The 19216-nt window shown below is 43.3% G+C and overlaps 1 protein-coding gene across 3 annotated transcripts in view; it reads right to left on the bottom strand.

Annotated features, from left to right (window-relative positions):
• The window catches only part of STARD13 (StAR related lipid transfer domain containing 13), a 307752-nt gene that overhangs the window by 143223 nt on the left and 145313 nt on the right, over window positions 1–19216 (bottom strand). Inside the window, exon 1 of one of the 3 annotated variants that reach the window (XM_065628764.1) lies at window positions 6186–6442. The exons of the other annotated variants lie outside the window; for them this stretch is intronic. Coding sequence (XP_065484836.1) covers window positions 6186–6309 — 124 coding nt within the window. The 5' untranslated portion in view covers window positions 6310–6442. Of the gene's footprint in view, window positions 1–6185; window positions 6443–19216 lie in introns of those variants that run through there. 3 annotated transcript variants of the gene reach the window in all.

Genomic DNA, 19216 nt, shown 5'->3' with positions numbered 1-19216 from the left:
GTCGCTTTTTGCCAAACACTGAATGCAGCAATTACTTTCTGCTGGACAAATTATCCTCCATCTTCTACCCCACTTCAGCTAATATTCAGTTTCATCTCTGACATATATGCATTTCAGTCACATTTGAAGAGATATTTGTAGCTCCAAATTAACATATAAGGTCTTCCTGAACAGTTAAGAATACCCAAGAGTAAGTCTTCTACACCTTTCTATTTAAGGACCTTAATTTTGGTTTCTTTAGAATAAAATTTCCTTTTAATCATGAGCCTGCCTCATGCTCTTCCTTCAGTTTTTGGTGCTGCAGGTCAGCCATTTCTAAGATAAAATTAGTCCATGGTATGTTGTCCCACTGTACTTTTTCATGCTGCTTGACTGAGAAACTAGTGCTTCATCCTTTGAAACAGAAACCTGTAACCTCACAGCAAAGGTTCAAGAGTCATTCTAGCATTGACCTCTGAAAAATCTGTCCAAACTTGATCAAGTTATAAAACTTTGAAATGTCAATCTGAGTAAACACTGGAGACTTGGTGGAAAACCTGCCCCCAAATTCCATTTACCCAGAATATGGCCAAGCCCAAAACAGGGTGGGAGCAGCTGAGATCCTCCCCCAAAATCATATCAGGTAGTTTACAACATGATTACTGTATTGCAAATCCTGCAATTTGTAATATGGAAATAAAACAATAGTTACTGTAAGCCAACCCAAACAACTAAGAGTTGTGATGAATTCATAGAATGTCCTGAGTTGTAAGGGACCCACAAGGATCATGAGTCCAACTCCTGTCCCTGCACAGGACAACCCCACAGTTCACACCGTGTGTCTGAGGCCTTGTCCAGTCTCTTCTTGAACACTGTCAGGTTGGGGCCGTGACAACTCCCTGGGGAGCCTGTTCCAGTGTCCACCACCCTCTGGGGGAAGAACCTTTTCCTAATGTCCAACCTCAACCTCCCCTGGCACATCTTCCTGCCATTCCCTCGGGTTCTGTCATTGGTTGCCAAAGAGATCGGCGCCTGCCCCTCCTCCTCCACTGTAGACCACGATGAGGTGTCCCCTCAGTGTCCTCTTCTCCAGGCTGAACAAACCAAGTGACTTTAGCCACTCCTCATATGGCTTCCTCTCCAAACCCTTCACCAACTTTGTATCCCTCTTCTGGACACCCTCTATTAGGTTAATAACCTTTTTATCCTGTGGCGCCCAGAACTGCACCCAGTGCTCCAGGTGAGGCCGCACCAGTGCAGAGCAGAGCGGGACAATCCCCTCCCTGCCCGGCTGGCCATGCTGGGCTGGATGCACCCAGGACATGTTTGGCCCTCTTGGCTGCCAGGGACACTGTTGGCTCGTGTTCAACTTGTCATTGACCAGAACCCCCAGATCCCTCTCCATGGAGCTGCTCTTCAGCATCTCATCCCCCAGCCTGTACGTACAGCCAGGGTTGCCGTATCCCAGGTGCAAAATCCAGCACTTGCCCTTGTTGAGCTTCATGTGGTTGGTGATTGCCCAGTTCTCCAATTTGTCCAGATCCCTCTGCAGGGCCTCTCTGCCCTCGAGAGTGTCGACGGCTCCTCCCAATTTTGTGCCATTGGCAAACTTACTAAGTAATCCCTTAAGTCCTGTGTCTAAGTCATTTATAAAGACATTGAAGAGCACTGGCCGTAAGATGGATCCCTGCAGAACCCGCTAGTGACTGGTCACCAGCCATAACCCCACTTACTAGAACCCTTTGAGCCCGGCCCGTCGGCCACTTGCTCACCCGCTGCACCGTGTGTTTATCCAGCTGTGTGCTGGACATCTTGTCCAGGAGGACACTGTAAGAGACAGTATCAAAGGCTTTACTGAAATCCAAAAAGTAGGAGCTGGGACAGTGCTCAGGGGTACCCTGTCCTGTACTGCTGTCACAGTCAGGCAGTAGAGAGGATGTCAATGAAGAGATAAGAGGAATTGTACCTGAAGAGCTAGAAGAGATCAAATGGGGATACAATCTCTTCAAGAACACAGAATGTACAAAGTATTGTGGGACACAAAGCTCAGGTGAGAAGAAATTTGGCAAGAGGGCTGACGGTGTATTTACACATCAGACACAGCAGTGGCAGCTTCACAGAGCAGAAATCCCAATGGCAATCTGTGGATTGCTAAACCACAGCTAAAAGCTAAACCTAGGAAACTAGAGACAAAACTTTCTATTATTAGAAGAATGTTAGGGTCACAAAGTCAAGTGTTCAAACTTCAGGAAGTCTCAGAATTGAAGTCACCTATTTAATCCTAACTCAACCCTCCTCCCATTAGGCACTATGACAAAGTCTTTACCTCATATGCATATGCATTTCCCTAGGATCCCGTCTGATGACGGACAACGACCTAGTCGTGTATCGGAGTCACGTACCCAACTAAGTGAGCTGCTGCAGGACTCCGTCACACCTCTCACAGATGCTGGAAGGCATGCAGGAAAGGGTGGGAGACAGCACACAGGAAAAAATCATGTTTCTGAGACTACACCAAGTAAATGGTGCTCCTGCAGTTCTGTCCATCTCTGTCTGGATTTCAGCAAGTCACTTGAAACAAAATCTGACCGGATCGCCAGGAATTGCAAGTTACTCATTCCCTGGGTGCAGTACAATTAGATCTCAGAGGCCTTTTTGCATGAGTGCTGTGCAATAGAAGCCATCAAGAGCCATAATTTGAATATTAAAATAGAAAATTCAAGTTCCAACACTCAGAGTTATTGATACTCCTGAGTTCAATCTCATTATGCCTCTGATTCCTATCTGTACAACAGGAACAACCTAACCTTACAGCTTCCAGGAACACAATTAAAACATTAATGGTACCAAGTATGCAAGACTCAGTACTCCTAAGCATCATGTTCATGAGCACTTGAGGGAATTTGTAATTCTGTGCTCAGTCCAGGATTTGAGAAGGCTGCAGCACAGTAGGCTCCAGGTTAACAGATTCAGCAATGGGAGGTGTTACTTTATGCACTGAATGAGACAGAAAAGCTCTGTGCAAAAAAGGGGTATGTGATCACATCTTTAAAAGACAATCCTACACTGTGAGGAGGCTGCACAACAAGGCAGCAAGAGGCATCCTTACCTCTGGTGTCTCCTGAGTTTGAAGTTCTGAGCTTCAAAGCTTAAATATATTCTTTGTGATTTTTTTTTTAGTATATAGTAAAACATCGTATATAGAAAATATAGTATATAGAATTAAGAATATATAGTACATAATATATAGAATATATATATAATGACACATAGAGGGTGGCACTTTTCAGCTACATGCAACGGATGCTAAAACCATAACTTTTTGTGTTTTAGTGTACTGGGTGATCATGATTTGACGAGAGATCTCAGAACCACCTTAGGGTCATCACTTTAAAAGAGTCTGTAAAATACTTTAGTAGAATTCTTAAAGCAATGGTTTTCAATAACAGCATGGTGGTTCGGAATCACATTAAACCAACAGTACTTCATATAACTTCTCAGACAAATAGGTTCTCACTCCAACAAGGCAGTTACAATTCTGGTTCATTTCCCAATCAGTTTGTGAATCCCAACTTTAACCATAAGCATAGTGGGAACATAAACAGTTTAAACTACCTCTGCAAAAATTATGAAAAGCATAGGAAAACTAAGGCTGGCATTTGTGGCACCCATTGTTTAAAAAACAAATCCCAGCCAGTGAATCAGAAAGAGTGACTAAGAGCTGCTGGGCACCATAGTTCTATCCTGAATAAGAGACAGTGCAGAGCAGCCCTGTCCCAGGAGCACACCGGGGGCTGGGCTGCTGCTCACCACCTCTGCTGTAAAGGGCGAGGGAGGAGGGAAGGAGCACACTGGGGCAGTCTTTTCATGCACAGCTTACTTTCAACAGCAACCCAGCCACGCTGTCTGCCTCTTTGAGAGCAGCCAAGCCATGGTTTCAGCTCTCTCCTGGCTCCAGCCAAGGTTCAGCTCCTTGCAGCTCACACACCGCTGCCCAGCTGTGCACTGCTGCCCTCCATCCCTGCACACCGACACTGGGGCAGAAACCCTTCCCAGTGAGCACGGGGGAAAGCCCTGAGCAACCTGCCCAGCTCCCAGTGCTGACCCTGCTCTCAGTCAGAGGCTGAGACTAGAGACTTCCCACAGTCTCATCCAACCCCGACGATTATATAGCTTTTATGAATTAAGCTGTCTCGTGCTTGCTGTCTTTACAGGTATATGTTGGGCAACTGGTGTCTGAAACCTTAACAAATAGATAAAAAAGTAAAATAGGCCAAACAAGCCTGCAAAGCTGTCATCACAATGACGATTTAATCACAAGTCTTTATTTTGCTTGATGGTTGGAATATGACAGCACACCGATAGGTTAAATCTGCATTTTGTTTTGGTTGTTGCTCTTAAACACTAGTTACCAGTTATTAATACACTGCTGCTCCAATTGTCAGTCAAGGTTGAACCACAATGTCAACTTTGAGAAAAACAAGGGAACTTGTACAACTATCTACCTGACTGGGATGGAGAAGAAGCTGGTCTGGCAACCAGCAAATAATGACACATTTAGATCAGTTTAAATTTCCTGCCTTCTCATTAACGAAAGCTGGAGGAAGAGGCATAGGAATATGCACTGCAGCTACGGGGGCTAGAGGGAAAATAAATATAAAAACAAGAACAAAAATCCAAGAGACATAAAAGCATTTGAACAAGAGAGCATCTCTGGAATCAACAGATGTTATTTGTACACATTTTGTTATGTTGTCAGATAATTCATTTAATTAAAGGGCATGTGTATCAGTGTCTCACTGAACAGCACATAAATTATGGCAGTGCATAAACCCAGGACATTAGTATTCTATCCACCTTAAATAAAAAGTCTGACTCCATCAATTTTAATACCCAGTTGCCTTAAGAAGTTGGCTACAGCTTCATGGCAGTCTGCCCAGGTCCTTTGCTCCATCAAGCAATAGTTGTCTTTGACCAAAAAGAAAAAAATAGCCAACAGTATCCTTGCTGAATGTCTGCTGGCATCTGCTATTAATATAGGAATAAGTAGATTACATGTAAAGACATTAATATTTTGGGTAACAATAACACTACAAAATTGGCTGGTTTAGTAATCAATTACTGAAGCTACCCACTTTAGATGAGTTTTTCAAAAAATTACCATGCAATTTTTATCTATTATTTTAATTTTATGTTCATAAGAACTAATGTGCTGTAGACACAGTTTAGACACCTATATTATACAGTATTTACCTCTGTATTATACAATACCAGCATGTCACAGTGCCCTAGGCAAGGTCACCAAAGTCCTAACAATGCTGTAGGATGTGACAGAGGAACGCAGCTTTACAAATTAGCCTTCATTATACATGATTCTGCTCATAAATCTTGATGTATTGTTTTCCAGCATAATAACTTTACCTTGCACTTGCATGTACCCTCTAGGTCTTTTAATTCATGAAGTATTTTACAAATACAAATTAGCAGTATGTTTGCACGCGTAAAGCGAATGTGTTGCTGTGACAGCAGTGCTCTAAATGTGACCTGACCTACTGGAGCAACCACCCTGCTCTGTGTCCTTCTGGCCTCCACCTGCGGATGGTAAGACTGCAGGAGCCTGGTTTTTCAGAGCAGTTAGGTGACCTAAAGCTATAAAAGCGCCTGAAACGAAACAAACTCTTTTTCTTTGGGAGTCGCAGTCCTCCTCATATGCAAATCCCACAAGGAACCAACCTGGACCTGCAACTGACTTAGAAAACTTAGAAAACACACAAGCAGGTGAGCCTGCTTCCCGGAGGCAAAGTCAACTCTCTGGATTTCTGGGATGCTCAGAAGGTGCCTCCGACGTGGGGCTACTCCAGGTTTAGCCCTGAGCCCGGCTGTTTGTGGCACCATCCCCGCCGTGCCCTCCAGGACCTGGGCAGCTGCTGGGGTGGTTCCGACCTGTCTGCACCCCGGATCTCGCCCTGCAGCCCGACCCGCCCGGCCACTGCCGGCGGCACCCGTGCCGACAGCCGAAGCGGTGCCCGGGAGCTCCCCGTCCCGCCACGGCTGCACCCCGAGGTGGCCGCGCTCCGGAGGCAGCGGGGCAGGTGCACCCCCAGGACGGCCCCTCGCACCAGGGAGCCCTCTGCGGGACGTCCCCCGGGCTCTCCCCTCAGGCGGCCGCACGCAGGTAGCGGCAGCCGCGGCGCGGCGGGACTGACCTGCAAGCCGCCGCTCCCGGACGTTCCTCCAGAGCAAGTCCCAGGCTTTGGCGGTGGAGTCCCGCAGCTGCTCGCTCAGCGACCTCCGGAGCTGCGCCTTGGCCGGGCGGCGCTGGCTGCTCATCCTCGGCAGCTCCGCATGCCGCCCCGGGCGGCCCCGCTCAGCGCCGGCGGCCGCTCCCGTCGCCGGGGACAGGCGGCGGCGGCCGCGTGGGGCCGCGGGGCAGCCTCGCCGCGCCGCAGTCCGCGTCACCGCAGCTCCGGGCGGGCGGCCCCTTCACCTGAGCGCCGCCCGGCACGCCGCCCGCCCCCGCCCCGGCCCCCGGGGCAGCAGCGCCGCCGCCAGCCTCCCCCAGCGCCCCGTCCCGCGCCCGGCGCCTCGCCGCCCTTCTCCCTCTTTCCCTCCCTCCGTGCCTCAGCCCCTGCGGGATCCGGCCGCCCCCGCCCTCCGGGGCCCCGCGCCCCTGGGGCTCAGGCACCACCAACAGCCCCGGGCCGCCGCAGGCCTCGCGTTCCCGCGCCTAGATTTCGTGCCCCAGGTTGTGCCTGCGACCCTTCCTTTGGGAACGGTCCGGCCGAGCGCTGCCCGGCCGCCCCCGCTGCCCGCCTCGGCCCGCCCGGGACCAGCGGCGCCGGCCCGGCTTCGTGCTCCTGGACAGCGACCGGGAGCCCCCGCCGCCCCGGCAGCCCCGCCGCCCCGCTCTGGGGAGCCCCGCTGCAAAGAGCCGGCCTCCGCTGCTCCAGGGCCAGCTCACCCACCACGAGGTGACAGAAAACGTGGCTCGCAGCGGGCTGCCCTTTTCTCGGGAAGCTGTCATAGGTGCTTCACCCACGCCACAACTTTTGCCAAAAGAAAACTGTTTTTTCCAAGGTCTCTGTTTGTCAACTTTCCAACCGAGCTCAAGCCACAATCCTTGCAACACAGCCTCTCCCACTTCTTTCCCATTTTTGTCTTTCCCATTTACCTCCTGCCTCGCTCCCTCCATCTTTTCCATCTCCTTGCATCATCTCCTCTTCTCCAACAATCTCTTCCAATCCTAAAAGATTTCAAAACTAGACCCTGACAGCCACTTTTTGCAGAAAAGGAGGCTGAGGGGAAACCTTATCACTCTCTATAACTACCTGAAAGGAGGTTGTAGCATGGAGGGTGTTGGTCTCTTCTCCCAAGTAGCAAGTGATAGGATGAGAGGAAATGGCCTTAAGTTGCGCCAGGGGAGGGTTAGATTGTATATTAGGAAAAAATTCTTCACAGAAAGGGTTGTCAGGCATTGGAACAGTCTGCCCAGGGAAGTGGTAGAGTCACCATCCCCGGAGGTGTTTAAAAGGTGTTTAGACAAGGTTCTTAGGAACATGGTTTAGTGCTAGAGTTAGGTTATGGTTGGACTCGATGATCCTGAGGGTCTCTTCTAACTGAAATGATTCTACGATTCTATGAAACAGCCGAATACCCTGGTAAAGCAGTCATGTTCAATATTATCAAGATATATATACCAATATATATTTTTTGATGTATCAAGATATACATATATGTATTTGATGTATTACACCTAGTAGTAGCAGTTACAATAAAAGCTGTGATACACAACCCGCTTGAAGAAAGGTATGCATTAGGAATCATTCCCAGATCGAGCATGTTTCTCTTCCTCTTAGGATGGCAGAAAGCATGACTAAGAGGTAAAGTTTGATATATATTGGCGGTTGGACTAGATGACCTTTAAAGGTCCCTTCTGACCCAAACTATTCTATAATTCTATGGTATCCCTATCTTGTTTAAATTAAAACTGTAGCTGCAATGCCAGCAATACCCATACAGCCTAAAAGCAAGCAAACAGATGTATTCCATTTTACAACCAGTTTTAATAATGCCTTCTGCTTACTCTCTGGTGTTAATTTCTTTTCCATTGTCCCTGTTCTTAAAAGGTTCATCTTAAGCTACTCTATCTGATATAGGGAAGATTATGTGCTTGCCCCAGAACTTGTGAAGATCATATGTCACTCCTCCTCCTGCAATTTCAGCTACAGTGTGCTCCAAATGACTGGACAAACGCTTATGAGAAAAGGGACGCCTTCCAGGGACAGATGCATCCAACATCTGGAAAGGGGACAGCATAATTATGTAAATACTCCCACATCTCATGATCCAGAGCAAACACCTGCTGATGTTAATGGGAGAAGAGAAGATTACAGTTCCTACAATCAGCTCCTCTGCCCTGTAAATCTGCCTCTGACCTCTGCCTCACTATTTAATCCCCTACCAACACAGCCATTATTTGTAAATAAGACTTACGATGCTTGTTTTCTGCCATGGGCTCCTATCTGCTAGGAAGTAGGTAGAGATGAGAAATTCATTTCTGATATCGTACTCAGCTGCCCTATAAAGACCAGCAGTGACACACAGTCTAGACATGAAATCATAACATCAGTTTTGAAGGTTTTGCATCATACTGCTGTGTCACTACCCACAAACACCAGCCTGTGTCAGCCAGTACTGTAACCTTCAACAGTACTCTTCTGGCAGCCACACTTGAATGCACCTTCCAGACGTGTCCAGCCTGTCTGGAAGGTAGATCTCCCTTTCTTCAGCTTTTTTCTGTAATGCCCAGGACATAGCAATACAACAAAAGATATTATCTTCCCTTTTATACCATTTTTGAAGATGTTACTTTATCAAAAAAAATGTCCTTAGACTTCCAGGTTTCCTGAAAGCAGCTAATTAAGAATGAGATACTAGCAATTGCTAATATCACGTTATCTCACTGCAGGTTACTAAGATAAACTCCAGTGATATGGCTATATTTCATAATCGGCAGCAGAACTGAACTGGCAAGCCTAGACCGAACTCCAAGGCAGGCACTGACAAAAATCTTACTAATTTCAGCTACTTTATTGTGGAAAACTAAATCCAGCAGCAAGGTCAGATACTGTAATTTTCTCCCCAAAGAAAACAGTGCTATTGAGTAATGAGAAAATATCTCATGCAACAACTGGCTCATGCCTATTTTACGCCTTTAATCATAGTCAGCTGTTCAGAAGTCAAGTTATCAACACACTTATTTTTGATGCAGTACACCTACTAGTAGCAATAAGAGCTGTGTGACACAACCTGCTTGAAGAAAGCCATGTGTTAGGGATCATTCACATGACAAAGACGTTTCACTTCCTTTTAGGATGGTAGAAAGTATGACCAGGAGGTAAAGTTCTGGCCTCTCTCCACACATTTTGATCTGCTGGTTAAGTGCCTAAGTAGCCAACTGATCAGTGCTCTTGTCTACATCTTGAAACATTTTGACATTCTGAACAAGATGGGTAACATTTCTGGAAGGGTAAAAAAAAAAAAAAGGAAAGCAGATTTTCCACAGAAACAGCGGTTTTCCTGCTTGATACTAGTCATGGCAAAAGGATTTTGTTCAGAGTAATTGCAATATAAACACTGTATATGATGAACAGAAACGAGGAAATTCCCAGTTGCCTTAAAAAAGCTGAACTATGATATTTGTCTTTTCTCATTGATGGCAGAATATTGGCAGGAATGAAAGCGCTATTTGCCTGTCTTAAAATCTTGCGAGCACAGAAAATGTTGGGAAAAATTGAAGCTAATTACACCCATGCTCTGAAGCCATCGTGGCACAGAAGTCTGATGTTCTAATTATATATTTCACAATTTATAGTTCCTCCCAATCGCCATGGTAATTAAACGCCAAGTTGATACTACATAATAATCTGGCCTCTAATTAGCAGTGTGTTTTTAATTTGTTACAGATTCCATTATGCAGCCTGATCTAGTCCTAATAAATGAAAAAAACTCCCATGCACCTGGTAAGAAAAGAATCAGGCCTAAGGAAAGAAGACTACGTGTTGGTTTGGCATTTGTAAACTAATGAAAGACGACCATAAAAGTACAATTTCTTTCCTTTTTTTCCTCTAGCCCTCAGTTATGGTGAGTCAGGACTTTTTGTTAGTTTAACCACTTCACAATATTTGTGTGCTAGTAGAAGAACAAAACAGGATATGTTTTTGCAGGGGAAAACGTGAGAAGAGTACAATCTTGGTTACTGCATGCTGTTTAGTGGACACAAGGTCCTTACACTTGTATATCTTAAAAAGCAATAATATAGCAAAAGAGAAAATAAATTAGTGTTACGGGATCTCTGATGCAGTCTGATGTTAATCAGTGCAATAGTAAATTTTATAATACATTTAATTCTTCAGGAACTGGCTGTAAATTAGTGAAGCTTCTTGAAGTTTATTATACTCAGAATGGTGTTGCTGTGCTTTTGTAGCTTCAAATAGCACTTCAGGCAGCCTAGATATAAATATATCAAGTAATATTTATAACTTTGGCAATGATCTTTATCTATTTGGGGTCCTAGAGCTCTGGAATATGCTTTCTATCACAGACTAAATGTCCTGGATGTGATGTTGTAAGTCTGGGTTACCACTGGAAGGGAAGGAAAGATCTGAGGTTTTTCATTGCTTGTTTTCCTACTAGCAGACTGCAGTGAATCACAGGCTAATTCTGATTCCATGGTTGAAGTTATGTGAAAAGTACCAAGGGCATATGAGTAGGTGTCCTCTTTGACATCTAAGTAAACAAGCGAATATTTTGGATAGAGAAAAATAAGAATCATTGTGAATGAGAACAAAATGTTCCAGTCTGTTCCCTGGCACTCTCTCCTTGCTTGTGATTTACCTATGCAATTTATGATCACTTTAAGGTAGTTTTAATGAGGATCAATTACAAAACAGTTTCACTCTTTCCCGGTTTATCAAGAGATTGGCACCTGTCTGTCCATCCTTCTCCATCTCAGCTTTCTGAAGCTCTGGGAAAGGATCACTCCACACTTTGCCAGCAGCAGAGCACTGCTGGCTTACATTAGTTGGGGCCAAATTCTTTCATTTTTGTTCACAGTGATTAATGCTGAAATAAACGGGACTTCTTGCAGTATTCACTGCGAAAAGGCTCGAAGTATGCTCAGCCGCAGACTAGAGTAACAAAGTATCTACTGTTTGACTGTGCTCCCTCTCCCTTGCTAAAACTGGCATGGAGGGGATGGGGGAATCAAGCTTTTCTTCTGTTCATAGGACAGAGGATGGTAATTTATTATGAATAATAAACCATATTATCAAAGCTCTTAGAAACTGGATGGAGCAAAAGTACAATCTTTGCCCTCAGGAGCTAACAAACTAAATATAAAACAAGACACCAGTGAAGAGCCAACTGGGGTAGGAAGGGTGGAGTACAAGGGAACAATAAAACAATACTGGCCAGCATTGGAACTACGGGTGCTCGCACACCAGAATTAGTTTTTGGAGGCACTGATGCAAAGCAAGTTAGCAAGAGAGCCTCCAAGGAGGTTAAAATGAGATCTTCATATATTCACAGGACCAAGTCCCAAGCATGAGGGACAATTTTAGAGAAAACATCCAAAGGTGCATTTGAAAATGTAATGAGTAGACAACAAAAGCTTGCATCCTGTAGATGGGCTGTGGGAGTCAAGCTTTTAATAATGAACTAATGGTAGATAGGGAAGGGTCTTCAGCCTTAAGCCAAGTAGCCTCCACTTGGGGCAACATAAAGGCAGGATGAACTGCAATGAGAAGTGACGGCAGAGAACTGTCAGAGTATTTGCATTTGCAATGCTCTGAAGTAGATCAGGTTGTGTTTATCAAGGCAGGGTAAGAATAAAGATGAGATGACAAACATGGGATAAAAGTTTTTCCTAGCGCAACCACGAATTTTCACCTGGTTAACTCCTGACAAAAAAAAAAATAATTTCTTACAGAATAAAAAAAGAGAAAATTCCCCCTCCTTTTTTTTTTTTTTTTTTCTGGAAAATAACTGCAATTTTCCTGATCTTATCACGAAGCAGCATTTTCACATTCTGGCCAGCTTAACTTGGACTTTTCTCTCCATGTCACATCTTGGTTGTACCTAGCTCTTGCAGATTATTTTTTAATAACCCCTCTACTTCTCTTATCTTGTCTCCTTAACTCAGCCTAAGTTGTCACAGGAGAATGATGAACTCCTCCCAGTAAAGGCCCTGTGTGACAGGTAGGAGGATGGTCTGTTCTGTGAGAATGGCGAAGAAGGGGACAGGGACGTAACTGTGGCACAAATGACCATTGGATGGATTACTCTCTCAGTAAACAGAACGCTTCTACCAAACAGCAGACAGCAAAGCTGGTACATCAGCTGAAATTCTGAAGAACCGCAGACACAAAAGCCCTTGCACATTTCTCAGATAGCAGAGGAGATGAACGAACAAAACAAACCAAGCGCCAATAAACTTTCATTTCCTTTCATAAGGTGCTCTGTGGACATCTTTAAAACATAGTATGGTGCAGTTAGGAAAGCTTGGGCTGGGCAAAGCCCATCACTGTAGAAATGGCCAATGGAAAAATGGCAACTGGAAAAAGTGGAATACATTTTATGTGTGTAGTTAGAGCGGCTTTTTTTCACTGGAGCAGAGTGTAAATTTTGAGGTGATTAATACCTTTGAAAAAGTGAAGAGCTTTATTGAAACAAGAAATGTCTCAGCACAGAATATTGCCCCTGTTCTTCTCATTCCAGCTTTTGGTGTCTGATTTACCCCCTTCTTTTTAGTTGTTTGACAAAAATATATTATTCTAAACTACATTTTTCTTTGCTCTCAAAGTGCTCATTTCCTTAATATTGTATTGGGACCTTGTCTAAACCAAGATTTTTTTTTTTTCCAAACTTCCAACTGTTATTACCATCACAGCAGAAATAATTGGAACATTTGTGTAAAAAAGCCTTGCAGCAGTCAGTGGCAATTTAGCACACACTGTATCTGGATATTGGTTCAGAGACCTGGGAGCCTGTTCTTTTCTTTATAACTCTCCTGCATTACACAGGAAAACATGATTAATCTTGACAACAGGTTCTAACAACAATGCAACAGAATTGTTCCCCAAACCAATTTACTTATAAGAGTAAGAACTTCCTTCAGATACACAAAAACTCAAGTGCACACACCTTCCTAGTAATCAGGCTACTGACTGATGGGAGCCCATTACCAAGTACCAATATATTGCAAGCTACGGATATTTTCAGAGCTTCCTTCATTACTGGTCACACAGCTACTATTTTAACTTCTTTAACAGACTTAAATATATGTATATATTTAATAGAATTTAAATGCAATGCTACTAGTGTTTTTGGACTGAAAATAAAGAATGTTGTGGCCAGTTGCAACAGGGGATAGAATTTCAGGTGGGCAGATTATAACGACCAGAATGAAAATCTGGCCGAGGCCCAAGCCAAGCCCTATTAACCTAAACGGTTCTACAGGATCTTGAATCATTAAGGCTGATTTTAAATTTCTTCTTGCTTCCTCAGTAAAGAAGGGCCAACTGGCTGTTCGCGGCATTGTCTGAGTCTCGTTCGAAGGGAAGGCTGGTGGGGATTCGACTGTAAGCGCCATTTCCCACAGCCGCGCTGGGAAGGGTTCCCAGCGCCTGCCTGAGCCCACTCCATCACCAGCTCTGGCACTGCAGAACTCTCTGTTCCAGCGGGTTAAGTGGTACGGCCGCTCCTGCTGGTATAAAGGAGCTTAAGCTCAGGAAGAATGCTTGTTTCATGACATTTAACGTATCTGGGTGTTCCCACTGAGAAGCAGGATATTCACGCTGTGAAGAAGGGGCTGGGCGAGGTGGATCTGCAGCTCTTTCTCTCCAAAAATGTCTCTGTTTCCGTGAGAACATTTTGGTAGCGTCAGGCAGCACCTGTATTCCATTAACTCCAAAAGCATTTCAGTGTTTACAGTAACCAGGAAATGTCGATGTCTGTGTTATATTAACAAGTCAGCAGCAACAGCTTCAGTTCTTAGAGCTGGGCAGGGAACCGTTTACTGTAAGTCGCTGCGAGTTTTACTTTTTTTGGTTGAAACACGAACAGGCCTGTCGTACTGCCCTTATCAAAAGGAGTCCAATATTGCTTCAGCCACGGCTTCATACAGGCAGGTAGGCAAAAGCACAGCTGTGAACTGCAAATCTAAAAAACACTTGGGACACCAAATTTGTAGCTTCTTCACTTTAGTTTTGCTTACACTCTTCCTGCCTTTTGCATGTAGGTTGAGGGGTTTGCATAATCGCATAATGTGATTCAAGATTTAGCATCTTGGAAACAAAGCTATGTTATATTTTTATGTGGACTATACTACATATGTGCACAGAGAGGTAAGCTATAAGGTGTAACTGCATAGTAGGCAGCAGACTTTATGAGAACACTCATATGTTACTGTGTAATTATGGTCTATATAAAAAACCTGAACTGTGAGAAAATAAATAGTCCACGATACAAAACATAATTCTTTGTGGTCTTCCAAATAGACTCAAACCTCAGCATGCAAGAGGTGAAAATCTATGCTGTGCACACATTTGCTTTTCACATAACTGGTTTTCAATAGTGACATTACATTACTATTATATAAATAGTAACATCAAACACCATGGGAGAAAGCTAGAAAATATTAAGATATTTTTTCTTTTCTCTTTTGGGATTGAAAGCCGTACTTGTTACAAGTTAATTCCCAAGAAAGGCGACAGCAGGGACTGCTCTGTGGTTGTCCCAGCATATCAAAGGTGCAGAGAGCTCGAGGAGCTGTTTCCCCATCGCCTGCTGCTGTGTACAGCGATGTGACCAGAGTGACGGCAGAGGTCACAGCCCCTGCTCTCTACTGATAATGCTACCGCTCACTTTCTAGAAAGGGCCATGTTTTTTAAATCTAGTATTACTTGAAAAGTTGATTCCAGAAAGAACAGAGTGGGCTTTACCTCCCCCTTGTACTCCCTTGGAGCACTGTAATGGAGACTCCACATACACAATTCCCCTTGACTTCAGTTAAGTGCCATGCAACTGAAGGAGGTACGCATTCAGGACTGTTCGGGAAGGCAAGAAAAAGTTGTTATTTTGCTTGTATGTCTTGCTGGTTCCAAAGTTCATTTTCAGCATTGCAATGGTTTCTAGTGAAATCAGTTCCTATGGAGGATGTCAGAACACCTCCAAAGTGCTGCAGAGACTGATGTTGCTCATATTGTTTACTTACACTACTGTCACGCACACTTGCTTCAACAGCTTTTCCTCATTCTGTGATGACATAAATCTGCTCAGTAGTAATTACCTGGGTTTGTTCTACATTTCAGGGAAATTTTTTTAATCATTTACATTACAAAACCCCATGTAAATAGCTTGACGAGCAGGTGCTAAAGGGATTAAAACTCAGCAGGGTCTTACGCAGTATTAGTTTTTGAGACAGAAGATCAGTTAATTCACCTGACAGAGAATATTTATACTAAGTAATCCTTGATGTCAATTTGATCAAAATTATCAGATACACATTTTCAGAGTTCAGACTTTAAAAATATTGTAGTGAATGTCACCGCTAAAGAGGAAAAAAAGGGTAAGAAGTAAATCTGAAACCCAAACCCCAGTCTTCTTATGCCTCAAATTGGAGGCTATTTCCAATTTCTCTTCTGAAATGTTGCTAAATGGTTATGCAGTGATCTATAGTAGTTCCTTGCTGTCAGTCAAGTCATAAGGAAAAGTATTTCATCTGGAAAACATTATCATCCTTTAGGACTTAAATAGATTTGGATTTATCCTCCTCCCTCCTGTCCTATATCTCATCTTTTATATCTGGGCAGCAGAAATGCAAAGTGGGTTGTATGTACTACTGGAAAGTAACAGTAGGCTTTTACTGTACTTTGTCCAGGTATAAATTACCCTTTTAATGCAGAATTGATGAATCTCAAGGTCTTCTCAATAATCACCAGGGACAGCCTCCCCTCCTATAAGAACTGGTCTAACAACTCTTTAAAAACAAACTAACTAACTAACTAACCACAATTTAGACCAAACACTAGTGACAATCACACATTAACAGTGAAATTATTGCCTTACTGAAGTAATTGTAAAAATTCCCATGTGCTTCACTGAAAAAATTGACCCAGTGAGTGTACTTCCCTTTCCCTGCTCATTCTCATCAGGCGTAAGAACATGTGAGCATAAAGCCCTCAGTTTCTTGCTGATTTGATGATCCTTGTTAACTGAGGGAACAGGTTCCAGTACACAAGGGTGCTACATGTTCTGTATCTTGGGATCATTGGAAATCCCTATGGCTTAACGGTGAGTAGGAACTTAGTGCTGCAACATTTTTCATTAGTTAAGTAAAATGATTGTATGTTCCCTGCATATCATCCTTCAGCGACTTCTCTGAATGTTTCTTTTTGTAGACAGTTTTGTAATGTTGACAATGCTGGATGTCACTGTGATATAGTTCCTGAATTTATATGATGACATTATAATAACAGCAATGCTGTTCTTTATGGTTCATATAAATTAGCATTTTATTTGCTTTCATGACTAGTGCTGCAAATTGAACAGCTGTTTTCGCTGAGCTGTTTTAATTAAGCTGTCCAGAATGTTGCCTAGGTATTTTTCTGAACTGGTAACACTTCATTAAGTATGCAGTATCAGTGAACACTTCAGATCATTCCTGAGCATTACCTCAAACTTAGGTAAATTGAAATCCCGTCTGCTTTCAGGTTGTCAAAGCACCTTGCTTTGGTGATTTGAATTTGGTTCTCTGAAATCATTCTAATCTTTAGTACCCCAGGAAATCTTGAGTTTGCTACAGATTTTGCCATCTGTTCACTTACTTGTCAAGATAATGAAGCTTTAAATGATACTTGTCCTAATAAAAATCTTTTAGGCAACCTATTATTAGCCTCTTGTCATTCCGAAAACTGCCAAGTTTAATTTGAGTGTCTTTGAATCTTCTATAAAGTGTACATTCTGTAACCAAAATTTCCTTCCCACACTGATTTCTCATGTTATTTCCTCTCTGTTTTGAAAATCTCTGGAATATTAGTTTGGAAAGCCTAGATAAGTTCTATCTCTTCCTGTTTTCCTGTGCAAAAGCTTTTTCTCTTGTCTTCTACAGAGTCATAGCACATCCTACATCTGTATTCTAATCTGGACATATTACAGCTCGCCTTTTTTTTTTTTTCCCCCAGAAACATATATTCTAATTAATACGGGAAGCTATAATTATTTCTGCTGCTCACAATGAATTCTTTTCATCTTTAAATATGGTTATCATTCTAGCTGCCTTGGACAGCTGAACCTGATGAGTGTATTCCAACACTTCCACTTTTAGCTCATTTCTGACAGTGCTTCATCTCATATATGCAAAGAAGACTCCAGAATGCACTTGCATCTGGGCATTAACTCTGGAAATACTCTGCCCGGGCACAAAAAATTAATGATTTTTAAAACTATGTCCCTAAGTCTTACACCCTAAGTCACCGTTGGATTTTCAGAAGTGCTTCCACTCATCAGCCACTTCTGAAATCTTTTCTGAAAATCATAAACAGGAATCCAGAAGTTCAGCTTTTGGTCCTCTGTTTTTAAACCTTGCTTCTTACTACCTAGAAAGCTGGCTAATCCTCAGCCAGCCAAGGAAATATAACTCATGGGTGATATCATGATAGATCCATTAACCATCAGAAGGAAAAGCAAGAAATCGTTTTGATGGCAAAGGTAGAAAGGGAGCATTACGCATGGCTTTAGAGAGCTTGCAGAGCCCTTTGCCCATTTCATTGAGAACCAAAGAGGACTGAGAAGCTCTGGAGAACATAAAGGTATGGGGTGGAGGCACCAGGAGAGGCAGAAGGAAGAGAAGGAAGGAAGGAAAAAAGACCACTGCAAGGCATCCTGAGCAGAAGAAGAGTAACCAGAGTGTGATGTGACAGTGCATTTAAGAGGAAATGGTAAAGGGGAAAACTACAATTGGATTTTGCAAAGAAGGAAATGGAGAGAAAATTATCAGAGGGGAGTCTAGAAGACTGTAAGAGACAAAACCAGAACATAGGATATGTGCATGGCATAGAGAAGTGTGCGGAGCAATGAACAAAGTGCTCTGGATTCACTGTTTGCTGTTTGCGCTGCTAGTCCAGGTTAACTGAATTAACTGAATTAAACATCATTTTAAAATGCTTGGGTTTATACTTCGTTCACTTTGACTTAATCTCTGAATCAGAAACGCTAAGAATTTTTCAAAAGCAATAGGTATAAGAGTCCTATTATTTGGACTTTAGGCAGCCATTGTTAAAAGAGAACTGATGGCAGTGGGAAGCCAGGAGGGAGAGGGATGTCCCTCAGAGAGTGACTCGTTCCACCCCAAACCAGCTGCCTAGAAGACGTGCTAGAGCAGACCTGTGGAGGAGGACTTGCTCCAGCAGAAGATGTTACACTGAAAATGCCTCTCTCCCCACACTGACAGAAGATACACTTAGAGACCCACCTTAAAGTATAGGTAAAGCTCAATTCCATCTTATGTTTCCTGTTTCTGAGGAATTTTAATGGGATTTCAGTATCTAACCATTGTAGGCTCATTTGAAAATCTCAGATCAAGTACTTTTCAGTTTCACTCTAGTCTTTTAAAGCCTCTAACAGATTTTAAAGCGCAGTCCTCATGATTCTCAATAGAATTTGTGTTCTGAAATCCTATGAGTTATTCCTCCTCTTGTTCTTTTTTAACACGGGCTACCTTTTGATGTGGAGACACTGGAATTGTTTTGTTGTTGAATAACAACTTTTCTCTTGCAGCACCAGCTGTAAAACATGAACACCTTGTTGGATCACACTCCAGAAATCTGAAATGGGAATCCTGCCAAAGCTCAGGGCTTCCTTTTTGTTTTGACTGTCGCACTGCTCTTGCTTCTGTTAGTATCACATTCCTACCACTTGTGCTTTTCAGACACCTACGGCCAAACTCATTCCCAGTGTATCCACTGAACTCAATGGAGCTGCAATAGAATTGAATTTGTCTCTATGCCTGTAAATTAACCAGTCATTTAAGCTGGAGAGTGACATTGATAAGCAATAACAGCACAGGAGTGGTGAAAGGAAGATATCTCCTAGTGAGTTTTGGACAGTTGACACTAACTCCGTTGTCAGATAAGTCTTACCGACTGTGGGAAAAGCTGAGTGGGAAAAGTCACACTCA

This window comes from Caloenas nicobarica, chromosome 1, assembly GCF_036013445.1.
Source record: "Caloenas nicobarica isolate bCalNic1 chromosome 1, bCalNic1.hap1, whole genome shotgun sequence".
Taxonomy (NCBI): Eukaryota; Metazoa; Chordata; class Aves; order Columbiformes; family Columbidae; genus Caloenas; species Caloenas nicobarica.
The sequence above is the reverse complement of the archived record's forward strand: the minus strand, read 5'-3'. Positions and strand labels throughout refer to the sequence as shown.